This window comes from Sparus aurata, chromosome 13, assembly GCF_900880675.1.
Source record: "Sparus aurata chromosome 13, fSpaAur1.1, whole genome shotgun sequence".
Taxonomy (NCBI): domain Eukaryota; kingdom Metazoa; phylum Chordata; class Actinopteri; order Spariformes; family Sparidae; genus Sparus; species Sparus aurata.
In genome coordinates this window covers 15,226,132-15,249,765 of record NC_044199.1, presented here as the reverse complement: position 1 = coordinate 15,249,765, position 23,634 = coordinate 15,226,132, and the positions used below count along the sequence as shown (strand labels likewise).

The 23,634-nt window shown below is 42.7% G+C and overlaps 2 protein-coding genes across 11 annotated transcripts in view; one reads left to right on the top strand and one right to left on the bottom strand.

Moving 5' to 3' along the window:
- Nucleotides 1-6,711, top strand: part of camkk1a (calcium/calmodulin-dependent protein kinase kinase 1, alpha a) — a 72,055-nt gene extending 65,344 nt beyond the window's left edge. For all 6 annotated transcript variants that reach the window (XM_030438751.1, XM_030438747.1, XM_030438750.1 and 3 more), the window contains one exon: nt 190-6,711. In XM_030438751.1, coding sequence (XP_030294611.1) covers nt 190-259 — 70 coding nt within the window. In that variant the 3' untranslated portion in view covers nt 260-6,711. The remainder of the gene's footprint in view (nt 1-189) is intronic.
- Nucleotides 6,712-6,768: 57 nt separating this feature from the next.
- Nucleotides 6,769-22,819, bottom strand: p2rx1 (purinergic receptor P2X, ligand-gated ion channel, 1). 5 transcript variants are annotated; one of them, XM_030438756.1, is made up of 14 exons: nt 22,494-22,815; nt 18,113-18,257; nt 13,317-13,388; nt 12,886-12,955; nt 11,637-11,724; nt 11,386-11,466; nt 10,069-10,210; nt 9,788-9,933; nt 9,353-9,443; nt 9,198-9,263; nt 8,076-8,171; nt 7,555-7,644; nt 7,356-7,400; nt 6,769-7,267 (listed from the first exon to the last, which is right to left on the bottom strand). In XM_030438756.1, exons 1-14 carry the CDS (start codon nt 22,628-22,630, stop codon nt 7,262-7,264), a joined length of 1,275 nt encoding a protein of 424 aa, XP_030294616.1. In that variant the 5' UTR covers nt 22,631-22,815; the 3' UTR covers nt 6,769-7,261. The 5 variants fall into 5 exon arrangements, with proteins under 5 accessions (XP_030294616.1, XP_030294614.1, XP_030294615.1 ...); XM_030438754.1 differs by having other exon boundaries at nt 7,356-7,644; nt 22,494-22,819; XM_030438755.1 differs by having other exon boundaries at nt 7,356-7,644; nt 12,898-12,955; nt 22,494-22,819.
- Between the last annotated feature and the right edge of the window lie 815 nt (nt 22,820-23,634).

The window sequence follows — 23,634 nt, the reverse complement described above, 5'->3', positions numbered from 1 at the left end:
TCCCCTCAGCTGTCCTACCACCCCCCACCCCCCACCCCGCTGCTGTCATTCAACGCTTTGTCACATTGATAAGACTTTCTTTGTTTTGTCTTGTAACATTCATCTCCCAGCAGTCGTCCAGGTTGAAATCAGAGCTGCTCGTACTGACTGCTCTCTGCCTCTTTCTCTCTCTCTTTTTTTTTTTCCCAGAAAGAGCAGCACAGGAGAGGGACCCAGAGAGGGAGAGCTGGAGGACCTGCACGAAGACGAGCCCTCTTGAGTTTTGTCGCGTCGGCAGAGCTTTGTCTTCGTCCTCTTTTCTCCGACCATTTTCGCGCTCAACCCCTTCTCCCCCTCCACACATTTCCTTTCGAATCTGTGAAACACTATAGGCGTACCATTCCAACACACCGGAGAGACTCAACATTTTAAATCCGGTAAATCGCTTGTGTTAGCATTCAGACTTGTGTATGCTCAAGCTTCCTTTTTCTCACCCCAGTTTCCCACCCGTTGTCCTTCACCAATGTGGAGTCTCCGGGCACCAAGTTTTGGTCGACACTCATCGTGACCGCTCAACCACTTACTGTTTTGTCTGGCATCGGTGGACCGATAAGAAGGGGAACTCTGCTGAATTTCTGGATCATTAACAGCTGAAATTACTGTTGTGGGAGAAATGTGAGAACATGTTTGGCAGGTTTTTTTTTTTTTTTTCCCACATTGGAGTGTAATGCCAGCTGACAAACTCAGATTTTTTTTTTTTTTTTTTTTAAGAACCAGTCTGCATGATTAATAGTCAAGCGTCATCGTCAGACTGTCAGCGACCACCTGTCACAGTCATTGCCAGCCTGGTCAAGAGAAAAAAAAACCCTCTTCTATAATCAGCATGTAAATGACACCACATTGTCTCTTCAGCGACCTACAGGGCTTTTTATTTATGCTGGAAGAACGGTCGTTTTGATATTGTACATAGATGTCTCGAGGTGTCCTCAGTGTTATCGTCTCCCAGCCCCGTTCCCTGTACATGTGCCATTGGTAGCTTTTTTTACTCGTGAGTTCGTTGATAAAGGTCTGAGTCCTCCCCGTGCTGCCTTCACTGTTCTCGGGCCTGACCGGTTGGACTTCTCCGACAGGAAGTAAAGGCAGTCAGCTGTCTGAGGATGATCACACACAAAGGACAGCATTGCGTTTCAAGTTTTGACGCTGTGTGATGTGTCATCATTTTTGTGTCTGGGCTCACATCACACCTCTTCTTCTACTGCGTTCCATGTGTGTTCGTCCGTCAACTTCTCCCCATAACACTGTCTCTTTTCTATATAATGTGACAAAACTGGCACATTCTGCAGCGTATGTGACGTCACGTTGAGTGTGAATATACTGAAAGAAGGATGTAAATTACTCCTATTGCCTGTCATTTGAATTACTCCCCTTCCAATTTAGCATTTATTGTTAACCGATATTCTTAGATGCAGAGCTGATTTAAAGGCGTGAATAATCCCATTGTCCTCTTCTAGAAGAAAATGAATCTGCTCCTCCAGAGTTGTCCAGGCTAAGGGACTGTACGCAAATTACTGGGGGAGAGGGAGTTCTAAAGGGGGGAGGGAATTTGTGCGTTTCTTTTTTCGCTGAGGAGAGGGTAGTCGGCATTGAAGATTCTTTTAAGTGGACTTGTATTTCTTTAGCGCTTATAGTCGCCAAGCAGCTGTCTCTTGGGCTGAAAAATGAAGCCAACACAGAAGTGCCAGTAGCAGTTCCTTGAATGGCCACTCGAGGCTGGCTCCCAAAGCGAATCAATTCCCACAAGAGCGCCGTGAAAGGACCACGTTCAAATGGCCGACTTTACAGCAGAAATAAACATGTTCACAGCCTGGTACAAGACATTAGATAGCCAGTTTCACCGTTCGTGACAACTGTTTCAAACAATTGCGTTTGAATTTCACTCGAGGATTAATGCAAAGTTAGGGCGCGTCCTCTTCGAGTGACGGCTAGTCGTGAATCGTCTGCTCGGCATCGCCTCGGCTGATTCCGCTCACCGATCTCAACCTTTTTGACCGTGTTTGCGGCATCCATTTGGATACTTTTAATGCAAATATTGGACAAGTACTTTCTGTGCAGTTAATTGTACATTGTAATTGAAGCGGTTTCTTCTGCATCATAACAAAAATTTTTTTTTTTTTAGTCAGTAAAGTAAAGTGAATATAATAGTTGGCCAATTCTGTTATTCAGTTTCAGCCTTTTGCTTTGTTAACCATTGGTGGCAATTGGGAATTTCATTACTCCATTAATGTGTATTTGATAGATATAGAACAATATGTTAATAAGATATGAATCAGATGTAATTTCTGTTTGATTAGAAACAGATTACAACACCCCAAATTCTTTGTGCTTTGCCTCTTCTGGTTATTAAAGGTTGACTGTGTTGTACCAGCTCATAATAATATAGAAACATATAAGGGGGATGTTGTTGCAGTTGTTTTCATTTTTACTTATTTATTACCTTTTGTAAGGGTTCAAATAAAACATTAATAATGCAATGGGGTTGCGCAATTGGGCAATTTTAAAAGATTTGACCACCTCTCCCAGTAACTTTCATACAGTCCCTAACTACACTGATTTGTCCTGGCTGACCTTTTGAACATCCAGGTAGCCTTTGCAAGTTTGTAGCGCTAGCTGCAGTGGCTGGTCAGTTAAGATGCTAATCCTGTTGGATCACAATGGAAAAAGAAAAAGCAATTTATTTGCGACTTGAGTGCTTTGTTTGCTTTCCAGGTGGTCGGCCAACTTTAAAAAAAGCCTCGCGTGTGGGCTGTTTTGTCTCCGCCGACTCAAATCAATGGGAACATTTCTGCCTCCGCTGCAGCTCTGTCCTCAGATAATGTTTACATAACTCCATTTGACTCCCTCCTCCTCCTAGGCCTGGTGCATTGCTCTGTAAAAAGGAAGCGTGTTTGGCCCATCCGAGTGCTCCGACCACTCGAACCGCGGTGAAAAAGGAGCATTTCAATGTCGTGATTGGGGCCCGGCTGCCAACAGCAACAACACTTCCACATCCACTCGAGTGCTGGCCCCATTGTGGCTGATTAGAGACGTGGAGTGCAGCGTTTTGCATTTCCTCCATTAATCTCGGCCCTCGGTATCCTCCGGTGAGGGCTGCTAATTCAGGTTCAGCAAGGAGAGGGATTGGTCGAAGCTGAATAGGAGTGCATTTCACGTACTGCTACTGAGCCTCTGTGTTCGGGGGATTAATGTTCACAGAGGCGGCGGCTTTATGCATAAACACCACGAATGCTGTTGACAGACAAGTGTCAACTTAAATATTATGTGAGTGATGGAGAATGTAAAGCTTTCTATCTTTTTTATTTTTTATTTTATGGACCAGTAAAAGATCTATTTGTAGATGTTAAATGTATACCTTAATGTCTGATTGCCTGAGATGTCATATATGTGTAATGAGGGCTTATTGTCGTTGATTTAATTAGTTTTGTTCCGTTCTCTCTGCTGATGATGATGATGGAAGTGAAAGAAGCCCGAGGTCTGTTTGCAGAGTAACCTTCAATGAAGGGCTGTTTGAACCAAAAAAGTGTAAAATGTTGTGTGATATTTTTACGGTTTAACACTCGTTACATTCATATGAGACTTATTTTATTTTTTGGAATGTTTCCAGCTTTACATTTGTGTGTATGTACATTTTTTTTCAGTGTCAGAGGTGCAATATCATTATCATCAGTGCATTATCGGCTCATTCCCCTGCTGTCTAAACACTGCTTAAACACTGCTTCTATTTAAGTATTTGCACTTTGCCACTTACAGACAACATATTAAAGTTATTGTGATTACAGTGCGTAGAACACTTCTGGTACCTGTCGACCATTTAACATTGTACAGTTCACGATCGAGGTTCATCTGTAAAAGACCATAGCTGCTGTGTATCAGTGTGTTGTCACAGTCTCTTTGATATCAATCTGCATGTCACAGCATTGCGATTACGGTCTAGACTTCTTCTTTTATTCGTTTTTTTTCTCTTGCATATACATAAAATAACAGAATTGTGAATGATGTACAGTATAACTGGAGCAAGGGACTTCTGAGTTTTTACTGCAGAGATTATGTAAACCCCGTTACATGAGCAGGAGCAGCTTGGAATAGCAGCGTTGTGTTTGACATCTTCACTGGCGAGACGGTAATGAATGATGAAACACCCTGTTAATAGTATTTAATTTCATCTTTACCTCTACAGTGGTCGTGTTTTCTGCCCCACTTTCCTTTTCCTTACTTTAAAGGAGGTCATATTATGCTTTTTTGGGGTTTTTGCCTTTACTTTATTGTGTTATGTGGCATTTTTTTGCACGTAAAAGGTCCACAGAAAACGATGCTCCTGCACTGCCTGAAACGCCTGCTTTAGAGTCAAGAATTTACTTCCATTAACTACATAAATCACTATGTAACATGAATATATATTTATACATTTATATATTTATTATAGAATATATACACTCCAGTCAATAAGCAGACATACAGTTGCTACTGCTGTGGCGGTGTTATTTTAGATCACACTACCTTGCTTGGCAGAACCCGCCCTACTCTGCCTCTGATTGGCTATATCTTGCCCACTAAGTAATGCGCATGTGCAAAGATCGAACAGAGGCGAGATGTCTTACTCCATAGGCGTAACGGAGCATTCAAGACACTGCGTGAAAAGGGACGCTGCAGCAGTGCACCATTTGAGAAAAATGTGTTTTTGGAAAATTAAAGCATGTAAACCTTTTCTACTAGGACCCCCAAATAAAAGTATGACCCTGAAAATTTGCACAATATGACCTCTTTAAACATATCCACATTTTCTAAACAGATTTCATTTACATTTGGTAGAAAATGAGACAATGGGCTGAGGGAGAGATGTTTTTGTTGCAGATAACATTACTGTGTGGCCATTTTGAAAACCTTTTATACGCAAGTTTTAATATTGTAATTCCTGAGCTGATCCTTTTTTCAGTCAATTCATACAGGATCTGTTCACCTCTGCAGACATTTCAGCAATGTTTTCTGGTTTTGCAAAGCCACTTCTACAAATTGATGCCAATCTTTGCTGAATTTGAGACATTAAAAACCTAAACTGCAGTCACATCAGTCATAACTCAAAGGCCATGTGCAGTTGCATCTTCGTTTAAAGAGGCAATTTGTAAGATGGCCAGAACAGTGTTGACATTAATGCACTGTGTTGCAGAGATGTCTGCTGAAGTTAGCATGCTAACAAGCTAGCCCCGGCCTGTCCTGTCTCCTAATACCACTGTGTGTCAGCAAGAGGCTGGGAGATGTAAGAAAAGTCCAGTCTCAACCTGTCCAATAATGATACTCAAGGTTTCCCAACTTGAGTTTGGAATGAGACTCAAAAGATGAGACACTTATCTAACAAATGGCACCTGCAGTGCCAGGAATAAGTAACATGTCAAGACAAGAGATGTTTTACACCAATTTGCCACAAACTGAAAAAAAATAAAATAAAATGACTTCCTCTCTTTTTGCCAAAGAAATTGCCTTGTTAAATCTTTCAAACTTTACATAAATGGAAAAAACCCACCAAAACAGTCTGAGTTTGTCTTTTCACAATCACCACCAGTTCGGTCAAAATAAATCCTCAATTCACACAGTATGATGTCGTCTTCTGCTGATTTACCGACTCTCCCTCACTCCTCTCCGCCTGCCTTGTCATCTCATCCCTGTAGTCATAGTCAGAGCTGCTTTATATCAGCTCCCGACTGTATCCCCTGTCTTCAAACTGGCGGCTGGTGGTCTCTGAGGCTGTGTTCAGTCCCAGTCTGGTGTCCTGCAGGAGGCCAGCGTTGACTGGCTCCCCTGTCATCGAGGCAGGCTCCTGTCAGCTAATCTGACTCAGTGGATGTAGACTGTTGTTATGAGTCTGCCGCCACTGGGTGCCCATTTCAGGTCGGGTTCTCGTCCCTTCGGCTATCTGCGTGTACTGTTTTCACAGTACACAGTACACAGTGTCACAGTGTCAAATGGTAATGCTGCCCCTCCAGAGTTTTGTAGCCACCTCCAAGTTCTGGCCATTTCTCACAGATTAGACCTTTAAATGCCATCTGCACATACTGCATTGATTGCATTTGATTGAATTTTGCCTAAAGGTTGGAACTTGGTGATAACCTGTCCAATTTTACAATTTGAAGCCTAGACTTAAAATATTCTCCAAAGATAAACGCATAAAACACTGTCTTGATGCACATATTGGGCGCTATTTTGAAGATAGCCAAAAGTCTTGCCTCGGCAGAGGTTTTGCTCAGTGTAAATGGATTCTTGCTCAGCAACTGGAGTGAAATGGTAGAAAAATCAATGGCTACAGATGCCACGGTTGCAGCACGGGAAGTGAGCAACAGCGACTGATTCCTCATGATTTCAGGTCATTATTGTACCCAAAGGGAGGAGGACTGAGGGAGTGAGCTTGTGCATACTGTCAGGTCAGGGACGACAGTGTGACATCTGTCCCGATGTGTGTGTTTTGAAGGTGCCTGCTGCCTTTGTGTTTCTGTCTCGTGTCGTCCCGTGCATGTCTCTGAATGTACTCACTTCCCTGACGCCCATACAAAAAACAGAAGCATGGCACACCCCTATGGAATGCAGTTGTTGCGATGTAAATATGTACCAATATATATAAAGAAGCTATTTTTTGCATGCTTTTTGTACACCTAGACTTAAAGACAATAAAAATTCAAACTGAAACCCCTTTTTTGATTTCTCATGTTTTCCTGTGAGACAAAAGAGGAAAAAAAGGCCAGGTATGGTACTGTACATCATTTATTGAATTCAGCTGTCGATCACAAAGTGCACACAGGGATGAATCACTCCGACAGTGGCACGTCATCCACCCTTTATTTGTGTATATCTTGCTTTGACAAAGACAGTGACAGAGGTAATGGACGACTTGTTTTCAGAGACGCACACACGCGAGCGCTGATGTGCCAGAATCTTTCACCGGCACAGATGTGGAGACAGTTTGGGAGTGACACCTAAAGTAGGGACAAAAGTAAAAACCGAACCACACCCAAAGAAAGCACACAGCTTAGCTACGCTAGGGCTACGACAGTGAGAGTCACAGTCTCTCGGAGGGGAGGAATGCCGCTGGAGGTCGAGAAGAGAAGAGTGGAATGTGGAGCAATGTCATTTGACTGTGCCCTCTCCAGTCCAAAGTCCATTTGTGTAAGTGTGTGTGTGTGTGTGTTGTCTTGCAGGGTTCCAGTGCAGCACACGTTTGAATCTTTTTTCTCCCAAGTCACTTCTAGACAGAAACAGATAAATGACACATCAGACATCACAGAAATGAAAGCAGAGGCCTCTTACTCTTAAAAAAAAAAACAACCTCTTACTTTAGATGCCTCAGTCTCTGAGCTCCCGGCCTCTGAATCAGGGTCCTGTAGGGTCAAAGTCAAAATCCACAGAACAGGAGACATTTAGACCTCTCAGGGGGGAAAAGACCAGAAGGATTCTCCTCATCATCACATGATCGTGTATACATTTAAAATAAGAAACATCTACTCTGGAGTCTAGACTTCTGTACACACTCACGTTGGACCGGTCAGTGTCTTGGGCTTGTCTTGCATTTGCTTCAAGGGTGTAATAGACGCTTGTGTCTAAACCAAGCGACTCGCTGTCATGCTGCAAATACAAAACGTCCTGCCTGTTTCAGTAAAAGACGGAAACTGTCTGGGGGAAGGGGGTAAGGAGATTTCATCTTCTATCAGATTAAAAGGCTGTACTGTACCGAGCATAGATGGTCCTGCACTGGCTATGAATGTTATGGGAATAAACACAGCATTAATCTGATGGTGGCTGAAGGTTGCAGCTAGTCCTGTGTGCGTGTGGGGGTGTCTAGATCTGATGTATGAGGCATTCTTTCACAAGAAACTGATATGCATCCGCAAGATAAAGAATGACACCGCTAAATACTGTGGAGGTCTGTTCTGTGTCTGTCTGCACTGTGGATGACTGTTAAATGCGTCTGTGCTGCCACCTTGTGTTCAAACTAATGTCACGTCACAACAGAATCTACATCAGGTACGCAGTTCATACGCAATCGTAGAGCTTACCTGTGCTTGTGTGTCTGTGTATTTGAATTTCATGTTCTTGTAAAATTCTCTTTTTGGTAACAAATAGAGCAGCACCAAGTCACACACTACGGTTGCCTGAGAAAAGAATCAGAAATGTTTCAGTTTGTGAATAATGATGTAACATTTTATTTTTTATACATCTGGAAAGTTTGTGGTAATTCGATGGTGATTACCAAGCTACATGTTTGATTTTCTTTTCTTAAAATTTTTTTTTTCTTTTTTTTTTTACCCCCCAAATTACCACAATAATGACCTCAAATTGTCTTTCATACATTTCCAGGAAACATCCAGGTGATTTCTGCTTAGCTTACGCTGGTCATGCCAGCTGTCTATTTTCCATCTAGTTTATGTCCAATTTCCCCTCAGCAGGCTAAAAAAATTGAAGTGAGTTTTTGCAGTTGAACCTCAAAATAGTTTCTGTCCAACTTCCTCTCAACAGGCCGTTCAATCAAAGTAAGCTTCTGCAGCTCAACTTCTTGTTAGTTTATGTCCAACTTCCCCTCAGCAGGCCACTAAACTGAAGTAAGTTGTGGCATCTTAGTTTCCAACCTGTTAGTCTAGCTTCTGCAGGTCACTACATCGTAGTACATTAAAGTCGATTATGAAGTTGTATCGGTCTGTCATTAGCAATTTATGGTAGCTATCTATAGAAAAATTGCCATTTAGGAAAAAAAAAATCAAAGTTGGACTGATCTGCTGAAGTGTTTGAAATTGAAAAAACAACTGACTGACCTTCAGAGTTTGGGTGGAGACTAATTTAAAAATGAAGCTGCAACAACTCACATCAGTTTAGTGGCCTGCTGAGGGGAGGTTAGACAGTAACTAGTAGGAAAGATAAGATGGAGTGACTGGGAGAAGTGAAGCAGAACTTTCCTGGAAACATAACAAATAAATGACATGTACACCTGTGTATGAACTTATTATTGGACAATAGCAGATAAACCATCTTTAATACATTTTGAGGTGTATTGTGGTAATTGGAGGATAATTTCCAATAAGTCAGCATGTAATTATCACCTGCTTACCATGAAATGTGCAGATCTGTGAAATTGTTATAGTGTTCTAATTATTTTCAGTATTAGGTATTTATGTATTTCATACCACTCCAAAAATGCCCACTCCGGAGCCTATGGCCGTCAGTGTTGGGATTATATCAAACTTTCTTGCCTGTGAAGGACAGAGAGCCAAGTGTTTAAAATTCCCTTTGTCTATCTCTCAAGTCAGAAATTATAATAAATCAAAAATGTATCGCTTACCAGTGACTGCACAATGATATCAATCCTGATCCCAAACACTTTGAGAAGGGTTCTCTTCTGAACGCTGCCGTCCAGATAATGCTTTGCATACCTACGAACAGCCAAGGGATGCGTCACAGGAAGTCACATCAAATGCGTTTGCCAAAAGCATTTGGTAAACATTTATATTTCCCACATGGGGTGTTATATGCAAGCCACAGAACAGAGCCAGACAGGCTGGCTTCCTGTTTCCAGTCTTGTGCTAAGCTAAGCTAACCTCCTGCTAGGCTCCAGCTTCATGCATAATGCACACACATGAGAGTAGTGTCATTCTTCTCATCTCACTCTCAGCGTGAAAACAAATACGCATATATTCCCGAAATCTCAACAGCAGGGCTTAGAATAAAGAGGTAAATCTGCAGGGTAAAAACAACACAGTATACAGTATCTACACACCTGAAATTGTAGCCCACTGAAGCTCTGGCTTTGTCTGTCTCACCGGGGTTTCCATATAGACCATGGAAGTTGTACTTTGGTTTACAGTGTTTTATATCCACGTCAAGGTTACACGTCCAGTCGACTACAATACCTATGGCCCCTCCCTGTCAGGACACAAGCACATCATACGTGACATTATTATGTGCAGCTGTGATCAATGGAATATAAATCCGCCTCTCCACCTGTAGAACACTCCTTTCCATTCAGTGTTGAGTGTTGATCCGGTGCAGCTGACTTACCTCTTTAGCTATTGTTTCGAAGTTGAAGCCGGACAGTTTGACGATGTCTCCCAGTTTGAATATGGGACACAGCGGGGCCTTCTCTGGATCATGAAGGCATTTCCTGATGTAAGAACTATCGATACCCTCCACCAGGTTACTCCTGAAAGCACAAGAGGTCGTTATGAAAACCAAGTGATCCTCTACACAGAGCTATGTCAGTGTGTTAAGTTTTGCAAACATTAAATAGCGTTTGTTTGTTTGCATATAACAGATGAAGGGGCCATTCTTAAATATGGTCTGCTCAGGTTGCATGCATGATTTTGTTTTTAGGATTTCTTTCATCTTGGTGCAATTAACACTAAACTGAGTCCAATAATATAGTTAACTGACCATCTTAGAATTACTTCTTTGAGCAATTAAAAGAACAAAGTCCTCTCTTATTCTCTAGCTTCATTTACAGCATCGCTGAAATGGATGCTAGAGGTGGTTTTGGTAATTAAGTATTTAACAGATTTGTTTTGTCTTTAAGCATTTAAAGACAGTGTGAGACATTTTACATGCATACTTTTACCAATAACATGAGTTTAAACACCTGGACTTTTAAGGAAATGGAGTGCCATTTTTGTAATTATGTTTTCAATTGTGTTTAATCGCCTGGAACTAAGAATCATTGTGCTTATGTTACCTTTGAATGAGCCTTTTACATCAACGGAGGGAGCTGATCATCTTTTCAGAGAGTCTGACGTGTTTCTACAATAGCCCAGAATGGACAAACCAACGTGCTCTTTCACATTTTCTTGCTTTTTTTTTTTGTATTCACCACTGGGAAGGGTGAGACGAGGTGTATTCAGTTGGTTGCAGTCTGCAACCTAAATGCTAGATGCTACTAAATCCTACACAATCCTGCATAATCGTAACCTGACAGGGACACTCCGGTTACTTTGTGTCACACTTTGAGAGACGGATTACAGAAGGAAAAATCTAAATTAGTGCAGTAGAAGCTTGAAAGCTGGATGACATTTTGTAGTTCGCAAAACATTTTCTGGATCTACACAATGAAACGTTGTTGCAGAATTCTCCTAAACAGCTGAAGGATCAGGGGACTTGTTTTAGAAAATGTTAAAACGGCTAAGTTTAGCTATTATGTCATTGTTAAACCTTCACTAAGCTTTTCTGTTGTTTTATTAAGATTCATACATATGTTATTATACATTTGTTTGCAGTTAACTAGGCACATTTAAGTGTGATCTTTCCTACTACACCTGCACCTTTTTATTCATTTATCACAAGTTCTTGCTGTGCTAAATGTAATTTAATATGACTAAGGTCCATCACCTTGTGACCTGAAACAAGGGGAAAGTCACAGAGTTTTTGATGAACAGTGTGTAGTTCTCTGCAGACATCAGCAGAGGGGGGCTGGATGGGAATGAACAAAAGAGAGAGGGTTGTGTCAAAATCCAGTATGCTAACGATCACAGGTGATATTTTTGTGAAATGTGTCTCATCCATTCAACAGCACAGAATTACTACAAAGGCAAGCATCACAAGTCAGTATCAGTTTGCGTTCGGAATAATGTTCCACATACTCTGGTATGTTGTGATCATTCTCAACAGGACACCAAGCCAACACCTCACAGGTCTTATTGGCAGGGACACACACTCCTGTCAATTGTCCTTGAAACAGAAACATATCTCATCAGTGGAGACGAAACTTAAAACTGGAGCAAGCATTTGGCAGAAGTAGAACATGTGTTTCGAGCAGCAGAGAAAAGAAAGAAAGGCGTGGGCTTTCATCATCTTATCTTGAACTAGCATCAAATGCAGTGAGCGAGATATAAAAAGTGAAGCAAAGCGAGCACAGCGAACTAGCCGTTCCCCTTATCTGCCCCCCCCCCCCCCCCGACATGTCATTTCTTTCCATGTTGCTTCGTTCGCTATCAGTCTCTCTGATCATGTGCCACATGAGTTCACAGACAGTTCTCCAGCAGGCGTTTTTGGTCCCTCGTCCTCAGTCTCCCGAAGCCCACCAGTCTGTTTGGCTACGGGGGCGCCCCTCGTGTTTACTTGTCTACAAGCATCGAGACAGCACGCCGCATGTAAAGAGATACCAGCACCTCAAGGTGAATTTGACTGGTCGGAAACAGACAGATCTAAAGCCTCGGCCAACATTGGTCTTTATTGAAGTTGATGTGAGTCACAGAGGACTTGAAAGGCTCTGGATTCAACCCTGGGACAGATGGAGGACAATAAATTTATATAACTGCTCTTTGAACTGGCAATACTGTACATGTTTGGACCTATTAAAGCAGCTCCTGTCCCAGTGGTTATTTGTTTTTAATGTCTCTGTGAGCTTATGATCTGTGTCAGCTCCTATGCACAGGGGTTATTGTGACGTCTCTGCTTATATATGTACATGCGTGTGTCTACTTGCTCAAGGCTGAGTTTCGCTCGAAGGCACGCAGTAATACCAAACACACACACTGTGTAATTGGTTGCTACGACATGCTGGACGTGATGTCTAAATGTTTACCTTAGCGGAGACACCGGTGTGTGTTTTAGTTTCTACCTTGTGATCCCGTCCTACAGCAGTTCTCAAGAGCCACAACCCATTTTGCAAATACACCGCTCTACAACCTGAAACCGCCCCCCAGTGCATCATCGACCTGCCCCCGACTTTAGGAGGTTTGAGCGTATGCATTTAAAGAGCCCCGTCTCTGGCCAAAACAAAGCAAGACAACAAAAAAGCGAGAAGGTTCGGACAGATGCAAGCGTGGCCACAGACGGAGAGAGTGAGGACTGCTAAAGGTCGCACACTGTCAGGCCGTCGGGATTTACCATGTCCCGTACGTTTGAAACTCCCTCCTTCACAGTCGGCATCTTTGGTACAGTTGGCCTTGCCCTGGAGCTGTTACACACAAGAGATCGGGGTCAGTGTGTGTACACATCCGTTAAAATGTAGATGTGAGGAAGCCAGCACATTTCACACATGAAAACAACAAGCGAAAGAAAGGTTTTGCATTCACTGTGATATTTGGCAGCGTACAGCAGCTGCTCATGAGGCATAAAAGAGTTGAAAAAAGTCTTTTTCTGCCTTTCCACACTCAAACAATTACCCAATTACAGAAACAGTCTTGGAATGAGACCCAATTTCCGTTTTGTTTTACTATTTATGGAAGTGCACAAGTTGGAGGGAGAAGGGGAAAAACAGAGTGGGCGAAGGAGTCAGAGAGAAGGGGAGAGGGAAAGCAAGAACAAATTTCACCGACCTCTGGACATGTTCCCATTTTCTGACCTTCAGTTATGATGTAGTTTGTCATCACCACAAAAGACGAGTCTCCCTGAGGGTTTGAGACAAAAAGAAGGGAGGCGTGAATTTTTTTCGAAACAATCTCATTTATGATGCATTTCATTGAAGCGATGCGATGAGCGACGAGCTGTTATCCAACACATGTTAACTTTATTGTAGGCAGCCTGTTAAACATTAATCAGTTGTAACCCGAGACTGACCCTGCTGATAACCCAAATACCTTCAAAACAAAGCATCTTACATCCCAAAAAAGTCACATAAAGCCATGTTTAGTGTGTAATATGTCAGGTTATCCATTAAGCATTTTACTTTGTTTGTTTTTACCCACAATGATGTGTTTCAAATCTCTGGCAGAGAAAACATTTAAACTTAAAGGTGTATTCTAGCAGGACTTAAAAAAAAAAAAGTTGTGGGGATTTCAAGAAACACATTTTACAAAATCAGAGACAAATTCAGTGCTGTAGCAGCTGGGATATCTTGACTTGTCGTTCATGAATTTAGTCAAGCTCCAAAAAACATTGGATTGCACTACTGTTCCCATAATGCAATTCAGTGGAGTCTTTCAATGGTTCTTACCTGCCTCGCATGTTTCCACCATCTTTTAGACTCAGTGCCCAGGGCAAGTAAGTTTTCTGTCGAATCATTTAAGTCTCAGGCCTAACTTGAGGTGACGTGAACAGAATTATCCTCAAACTTTAGACCGCTTCTCCAGAGTCATAGAAGAAATTATACAACTGTTTTTTAACTTAAAGGAACAGTTCAACTCATTGGTAAAAAAATAAATTGTTTTGCTTTCTTGCTGACCGTTTCATGAGAGGATTGATACCACTCTTGTAATTGTATTGCAGGTATTAAGCTAGAGCCAGGAAACTGTTAAAGGAGACATATTATGCTCATTTTCAGGTTCACCATAATATATTGTGTTACTACTTGATGGTTTGCCTTAGTGCCCAAAGACGTGTTTTCTCATACTGTCCACTGCTGCAGCGCCGTACACTTCCTCTGAAACACTCTATTTTAGCTCCTGTCTCTTTAAAACCACCACCCCCTCCTGCATACCTGGTCTCCTCTGATTGGTCAGCTCACACATGCCTGACCCAGCACCGCTAACAACAACAGAGCAACACACTAGCAGCTTTGCATAAATAATGCAAATATCTGACATGGTGACTTCATAGCATGATGTCACAAAGTCACATTTTTTTAAGGTGGGACTACTGATGAGGCGATTCAGGAGCCTTGTTTTATGTGGGAGAGAGGAGCTTCAGTTGGTGCAAACTTTGGGCTTTTTAAATTTCAATGTGTACAAGAACATATAAAACACCGAAGGAAACCCTTTAACATATTATCATGTTTCCCCTGATTTAAGCTAAGCTAACTAGGTGGCTTGCACTTCATACTTGCGCACAGACATTGTAATGAGGAATTGTTCTTGCTAGATCATGTAACTGCAAAAAGCACAGCTAACTGCTAATACATGTATGAATATGATAATATATTCATAAAATATGAATTAATCTTAATTAAGAAACAGAAAATCTTAGCAAAGGTTTTTTTGACACAAAAGGTAAATAAGTCAATAAATGTGTTTTTTAATGCCATTAAAAACAATTATAAGAAACTTTAAAGGCTCATTTATCATATCAGTCCATAAATTCTTATCACGTTTCCTATTAGTGCTTAGAATGTCTAATAATAAGCGATATAGTAAGAATAATTATACATATAATAATGCACATCACTACTGTTAATATGTATTTTACAAGGATTTATAAGGGCCTTGCGACCAACTAACTGACACTTATTAGAAATAGCTGCCATCACTTTTAAAAGCTCACCTATTAAAGGAAAAATGTTGTGCTTTTTTAGTTTCTTTCCTTTCCTTCAGTGTGTTATATATATATATATATATATATATATATATATATATATATGAAACACTTTGTCAGTAGCTCCACCTTTAATTCCATGACTTGGAAGAGACAAAAGAGACAGGAGCTAAAGCAGAGTGATTCAGTCAGTCCTGCAGCAATGGACAGTATGAGAAAGCTGATGTTTCTTGAGCTTAGGAAGCATGTAAACATGTTGTAGTAGTCACCCGAAACAAAATGATGAGCCTGAATATGAGCACAATATTTCTCCTTTAACAAACAACACTCTATGAAGTGTGACGCGCTGTAACAGCTCCACTGTTTGATCGGTTCAACATGTGTAACAATGCAAAAACAACATGTCTTGGTTCACAGGAGGTTTTACTTTCACGTAGCCAGAGCTGTAACAGGGTTATGTCATGCACTATGTCTTGGCAGCGAGCGAGAACTTTCTGGATGAAATGACTTGAGAACCAGTGAGCTTTGAGCTGTTTTTCAGACAGAGAGCGCGAAGCGAATTTCTGCCTCACGTCACTCTAACAAATTTGACTGCTGGACTGTTTGTGCCGTCCTTGCTGATACGCCCCGAAAGGCCAGTGTACCGACTGTACGGACATTAGCCGTAAGTCCGCTAGTGATGGAAGCAGCGGCCGTGTCTATGGCGGCGTGTGTTTGTGCATGTTTGTGTGATGGCTCAGCAGCTCTTGAACTCAGAACTACGAGAGAAACTCAAGTTCTCTATTCTCTGCTTTATCCTTTCCCTCTCATGTCTTTGCATCAATTTCACGCTCCCCACGGGCAAATCCGCAGCAAGTCCTTCCATTGACTTTGCGTGCACTCTCACTGCCTTTAAAATTTGCTTTGCATCGTGTCACAGTTAGAGGTGCTGGTGGGAAGATTTTGTACGGAGCCAGGCACGCAGCTTCACCCAGTTTCGCCTAAACCTTCTGGCTGTATTTAGCAGACAAATGTAGGGGTTGTAACGACCTTCTCATCTAGCAAGAAAGTCGATAATCGTATTTGCTAAAACATGGTACCATCATTTTTAATTAATCTATATATGTATTAAAAGTTCGACCAGAAATGAAATTCAGTTGATTTTCCGATCACCCCCAAAGTAGTGCAAAGTTGTAGTCCACAAAACATATCTGGAGCTTCACAGCAAGGGGTTCCTATGAAAGGTTGTAGGACGATTTTTTCCCCCCCCCCTAAGTTTTGTTAGTGCTTCTGGTAATAATCTACAGAGTTTGAACACACTGAATAATATATATATATTTTTTTTCTCGCCTACATTTTCTAATGCAAAAATAAGCCTGCAGATGACCGGTAGCTACAATTAGCTCAAAAACACAGTGGGTCCACATCTCCTATAGTATTACATGGTTCAAGTTCAAATTAGATAACAACACCGCTGCAAATGAACAAATGATTTTCTAAGTTATATTTAGGCGCCTGGCATAAACATCAAAGTACCCCTGCTTGCTATAGCTCTTTATATCCTTATTTATACTAACTTTATGAATGTAAAACAGTAAAAAAAAAAAAAAAAAAAAAAGTTCTTCGGCGGCATGAAACTACATGAACTTCCATTAATTATTTGAATTGTTTATGGCTTTAAAAACTAATATAAACTATATATCGCAGGATGTGAAATTTAACAGGCTACATGATGCCCCAATCATCTGGAGGCTGGCGTGGAAGTGGCTCAGGAGAGAGGAGAAAAAAGAGAGAGTGGGTCAACTTGTCTACATGATCACTCATTAGCTGTTGTAGGTTCTAGAGCGGGCGTAGAGACTCATATCTGCTCAAATGGGCTTTCAATCAAATCGTAATTTATTTGTTTGGGTTGGTTTTTTTTTTTTTTTTTACATTTTGTTTCGACTAAATATGTAACTGAAATGGATCTACTGGACATTTTGGAATAAGAGAAGACAGTTTTTGTTGGAGTTTGATGCATTGGTGAAATAGCCTGAACCAGCTAGCTTAACAGGTTAGGAGTGGTGTGGAGCTCCAAGGATATTTCGTGGACTACATTCACCCGACTTTCCATCGTCATTGGGGTGAGTAAATCATTTTTGGGTGAATTCATCCTTCAGGCTTTTTTATGTTCATGGGAATTTTATTCATGTGGCACGGTATCATCGATAACGTCGCAACTGAGACAAGATGCCGGATGCATCAATATGCAACTTCTTAGCCGTGAGAGATCTAAGTTTATCGTAACAGACGGGATGACATACTCCAGGTGGTTCTCTCAAACTGAAACCTCACTCTGCTGAAAACAGCCAAAGTAAAACAATGGGCGTCTGGGGATTACTCACAGACAGAGAAGTGGATTTCAGAACAAAGAGGAACTGGCAGTTGATCAAAGCACACGACCAAAGGCACCTTTTTATCCTGTGGGTTGGGTTTAATATACCGAACCAGGTTGAGAACCGGCTCTGAATTCTAAAGAGGCCCACACCCAGACCTCAAAGCAAACATGACAGTCTTCACCGTGTCTCTTTCCCAACAACACTTTAGGTAAATATATTTGAGTGTTCCTTTTGACAGCTTGTTTTCTCTGCTCTTTTATAGGATGCACGCAACGACTCTGGTTAAGTAAGATAACGTGATGTTGACAGAGATAGGTTATCACTGTGTCGTCATCGAATGGATGTGGCATAAAATCTAGCCAACGCGGATGCAGAGGAGGCATGACCAAACCTTGATATGCATCACGATCTGACCACGAATTTAACGTTTCTCATGTGACTCAGCTTGATGGTCATTCGCTCTGACAGTCTGATACATGGACTGCACATGTTGCCTTCATGACATCTGAGAGTGACCCAGATTTACCATGATCCCTACGATGGTCAGTGACTTGCCCTGGGCTCCTCACCTGCGGCGGGAAGACGTAGTCGGCCACGTCCCACACCCTCTCGGCTCCGTTCACATTGGTGTAGCCCACTCCCTTCATTTTGCTGAAGACGGAGCTCACCGCAGTGTCCGAGGACTGGTAGCCTTTCTCGTAGATGAACACCCACCTGTGTGAGACACAGAAAGCATCCTGTCAGACCCATCAGCACCTCAGAGCCTCCCTCAACCCCGGCCGACCACCCAGTGAACCCCAAAGGCAAGGTCATGCAGGGCGTGCACAGCAGTCGCACATGACAGCAGTATATCTCCCAGGGACACATGTGCAACTGACTGTAGTTGTGTAATGTAAAGTGACGGCGGTCGTACTCAACACTATGATAAATCAAATATATGGAATCTCAGTGTACAGACTTTTACTAATATTTACGTCTAAGTGGCAACACGCCAGTTTCAGACTGTGTTACACATCTGTTGATTTAAAGTGGAAGTGGCTCCAGTAGAAAGTACACACAGTAATATGCTGTATTGTGCTTTTTGCCTCTGAGTAATAATGAAACTTTCCTACAGAACAGATCCACCTACTGTTACTCTCGGAATCTGAATCTCACTCTCATGCCATTGAAAAGACGGGTTTCCACTTGTGGCTCCTTGTCATGTTTCCGATAAAGATGCGAGATACAAGCAGATATGAGTTGTGCGGTGTGTAGGAGACTATGAGCGCGCAGTTACACTTAAGTCACGTTTCCCCTTTCGATGCCTCCAATGGTTTCAATTACATAACTGTAATTGGCCTGATGAGGTAAACCTATTCAGTGTTTTTACATACAGAGCAAAGATTAGAGAAGTGTCCCTCAAACAAACAAGATATTCGAATGATTGTAGAATCATTTTTTGCCTCGCTCGTCAACCATCTCACGACCCCCTTACACTTATCTGGTGACACTTTGGAGGAGCCTGACCATGAGGTTGGACGACAAACTCCACCTCGAGCAGCTACAACAATTACATGTTCACACATCACGCGTTAACAATCTAATTACGATAATATATAGGGCTGCATGATACATACGGGACTGAAAGATGATCGGCCCGATATAGTAGGTGGCAGAAGAAGGAGAAGCAGATCGGCATCAGCTGAACAAGAAATCTATATATCTATAAACTATATCATGTAGCCCTCGTAATATAGCGAGCACGTTGACCATTCATACCTTACTTTTCCAACAACGATTCTGTACTTTTACTTAAAGGCATTCTACGCCGGATCTGTCACTTGACGTGTTCGAGTGGAGTCAACACTTCCAGGGGATTAACACAGACGCTTTGGCTTGGCGCGCCACCAACTCAAGGAGTCGGTATCGACAGCTTTGGGACGAAACTCAACAGATCAACGGTCTTTCCCCAGACTCGCTGATGCCCGGAAAAATAAAATAACACAGATACAGACACCACCACACACCTTTAGTGGGTCATAAGTGATGACTGAGAGGGATTGCTTAAGTATGAGTCTATACATGTAAAGAACACCTTTAAGTTTTGATTTTCAAGGACTTTTACTTGCAAGCAGTATTCATTTTTCCTTAAAGGATCTGAGTACTTCTGCACCACTGGATGTTCACTTCATAGGCCGAATGTTAAATGTTCCTATCCAGGTTTGTTCAGGTTATTCTGAACCGCGGAAAGACTGCAGTTATGTTGAGGTGACTCCAGAAGGGCAAGTCCCTGAAGTGAACCCTCTGTCACATTAAAGGCTTCCCACCAGGCAAAACTGCAGCTTCACCCTCACAACTCTCTGACAGTGCGTCTTGCCAGGAAGTATGGGTAACAGCTGGCATGCGCTGAGGAAGATACCGTATGTACACACACACACACGTACACCCAAAGCTATTTTATATAGGGTGTGAAAAGCAATTACCCCCTGGCAGGAAGCCTACAGGACAAACATCCATTGCAGCACACGTTTGTTTCTGTCAGAACGAAAAGCGACTCGGGGCAACTCGGCGAACGGAGACATCTCTTTTAAACGGCGCTGAAATCAAGTATGCATGGCAGGCTAAGAGCCACAACTTCTATCGGTTTGGCAAATCAAATTATGCACGTCGGAGCTTACATTCAGGGGGACTGGGGGGGAGGGGAAAAAAAATAGAGCACATTAATGGAATAAAAAGGAATCCGTGAGCGTGAAATAATGGAAGGATCCTCCAAAAACAGCAGCCTAAGTGAGATCTGTATCTGCTCCGACAGAAGGAGGCACGGAGGAGGCTGCCGCTTGATGTGCAGGGGGGCTTTTTTCTTCTTCTGCTCTACCACAACTGCAACTCGCAGATTAGAGTTCCTTCTGCACCCCCGACGACAAATGAAACGTGAAAGCGCAAACAATGGATCGGCTTTTCTTTTTTTTGGTTAAAGTGACGAGGAGGGGAATTGATAATGGAAATCGTAATGATGGTTGCCGTCCTCTATTGAATGGGTCTCTGCTTTTATGAGGAGATTTTGTTTTCAATTCACACATCAAATGTTTTCTGGACCAATCACGTGGTTTGTGCGGAGCGCCATCTGGTACGTGTACTCCCAAACCGTAGCGGGCCGGCGATGCAGCATCTTTCATTTATGAGGGCGGTGGGAGAAAAAGTTGTCAGGTGAGGTCATGGAAGCACTAAAAGATACACGTACCGTACTCATCGCCAAGGACCACGACGTGTGATTTGTTGTAAAAAAAGGAATAAATGAAAAAGCGAGACAGCAGCGGCAGTATTTGTGGCGAGGCTGGGGTTAAAACTGAAGTCTAATATTCCTGACAGGGTAATCAGTGGTTCACCGGTTCACTGCCAGTGCCTGAGAGACACGCGCTAACCTCTCCTCCGACCTGACAGCCGGCTGCTCGGATCTTGAAGGGGAAGATGTAGACAGCGTCATAATCACATCTCCTTCCATGCCCATCACAGGCCCTAATGTGGGCTGATAGCTACAAAAGGCAGGTGGCAGGACGGAGCTTACGACCAAAACCAAGCCTGTGAAAGAAAACCCTGGCTGTTCTCTTTTTTTTTTGTTTGTTTGTCTTTATTTCAGCTACCTCAGCTTAAAGGGGCACTGCGTAGTTTTGAGAAAAGATCTTCACTGACTTTTTTTTTTGTTCTTTTGCCTAAACAAACTGAGAAAACAAACACTGTTTGTTTTCGTGACTGAATAAACCGAAAGGACCTTAAAGGACAACACAGCTTCATACTGCTTTACTTCGTTTATATGTGGCGGACCCTGCCACCTTTCTAGCTTCAAACATCGTTCCAGGGGAACTTGTTTTCCTCTGAGAACAGCTCGTTTAATCAGTTATGCATAAAGATAACTATTTCTGAGTTCATTAACGAATTTGAGTTTCTTCTCCAAAACTACATAGTGCCCCTTTAAGATTAGTCGACGTTTGCAATACAACAAAAAAAAAACGTGTCATTTCCTTTGGCCTGACACTGAAAGCTTGCCAAGATTCAAGGACCAGAAAGAGAAACCAACAGTGTGCAGCAGCTCCACGTCAGCCCCTTCTGTTTCACTTTTGTTGTGAGGCAACCTTGCCATTAGCAGATGAAGACCCCCCCCGCCCCCAATCCATCTTTTTCTGTCACGTTACTGGTCAAACGTCACCAGAAACAAAGGTAACACGTCTCCGTCCGCACCGCGTGGCAGCGAATTGGCCAGCGGTTGATCGTTATCTGTGTGAGCATATGCCTCGGCGTGTTCATCACACGCAGCTCCTCAGGTTCTGGTGCTCAGAGGTGCACACACACACACACACACACACGGAGCACATACACAAACAACACATGCGTAATTTCATACTAACAAAATACCCAGATGCAGTGCACTAAAGTGAGATTTTTGACTGAATTTCCAGGGAACGACTCCAACGTGCCAGAGCAAGTGTTTTGCTGATAGCGTGCGTAAGTTAAGAAGCATGCTGCTTCCTTGTCTCGACTTGAGATGGCCAGATAATAAAAGCTGATTGTGCCATCACTCAATCGGTCATTGCTCTTCTCTTGTTTGGTTTACACAGTACAGTGCCTGTGTCAACAACACTGACTGGAAAGTAGCAGCCTTCCAGAAGTCAAATGAAAAAAGGAAGTCGTCCTTCTGAAAATGATCTTTTTCTTAATAATTTAATCAGTGTGTGATGCTTTTTCTTTTTTCATGCAATGCAAATTAAGGCAACAAAAGATTGCGTCACTGGAACTGTTGGAATTTCTAGAGTCACTTTTTTGCAGCAGGCTGTGTCATTACATGCAAGCTGAAACATGCAGAACAATGCAAAGCCTCTCTCTTCATTAAGCCTGCCTTTTGCCTCTCCAAACACCAAGCACATTTTTATATATTTTTTTTCAAAAATGAAAAAGGACCAACGATGTGGGTCTTACCCAATGATGTAAGCCAGGACCCCCAGCTGGATCAGGCGACACACCACTCCCACCCTCCTGTTCCTCACCAGCACCTGGCGCGGGGTCTCATACTCGAAGAAGAAGTCGGAGAGGGCGCTGGAGATTTGGCTCTTCATCGTCTCTCGGTCTCGGCTGACCCACGGAGGGGAGAGGAGGGGTCTCTCTCTTCACCCCACTGGCATGCAGCTCCACGTCCTTCTCCTCCTGCCTCCTTCCCTCACTGGTGGCGAAAAGTCCGCCGCCTCCTCTCATAAGGAGCGTCTGACGCGCTTCACCAGAAAGTCCTCAAGTGTAGGACTTCCTCCCTCCCACGCTGCTCAACCCCCTCTCTCTCCCTCTCTCTCTCTCTCTCTCTCTCTCTCTCTCTCTCCCTCTCTCTCTCTCCCTGTCTCTCCCTCAGGGTCACTCTCCTTCCAGTCCATCCCATTTGTCCATCTAACCATTCTCCCCACTGCACCCCCTGGCTTTTCACTGCATCTCTCCTCTCTGTCTTTTTTTTAAAAATTATTTCTTATGATTAAGAGACAAAACATTTTCTTGACCTGTTTGGAAGTTCAAATAGCTCAACAGAAACACTCCTTCTCCTGTGTGTGTGTGTGTGTGTGTGTGTGTGTTTGCAATCGAACCTTATCGTCTCTCTCACTGACACTCTCTTCCTGCTCGCCAGCTGGGGACAGAAACCACATAAGCTCAGCAGAAAAAACACACAAAGTGCGTTCGCCACAGTTCAGCCTGTTTTGCCGACTCTTGTGTCACCGTTTTGCAGACGTTAAGCCGTCTTATGTTTTATCATCAGTTTGTGTGGGGGCACTCGCTGAGAAAAATATTCTTGGTTTCTCTCACCCCCAACTCAACAATCCACCCCCCCACACCCCTTTCATATACCGAGAGGTGCTTTGCATTTCTAATCTCCACTCTCAGAGGAGAGAGAGAGGCAAACACACAATTATAAAAGAAGGGAGTCGCTTCGTTTGGGTGTGAATAAGGTGAAATATGAAGAATATTGCATAAAAGGGCCTCCCAATCCGAAATGTGTTTCTCTCACTGGTGTGCGGAGCTTTCTAATCCCCGGAGATTAGCAAAAGGGAACATCTTATTTTGGAATCATGTTAATAATCTA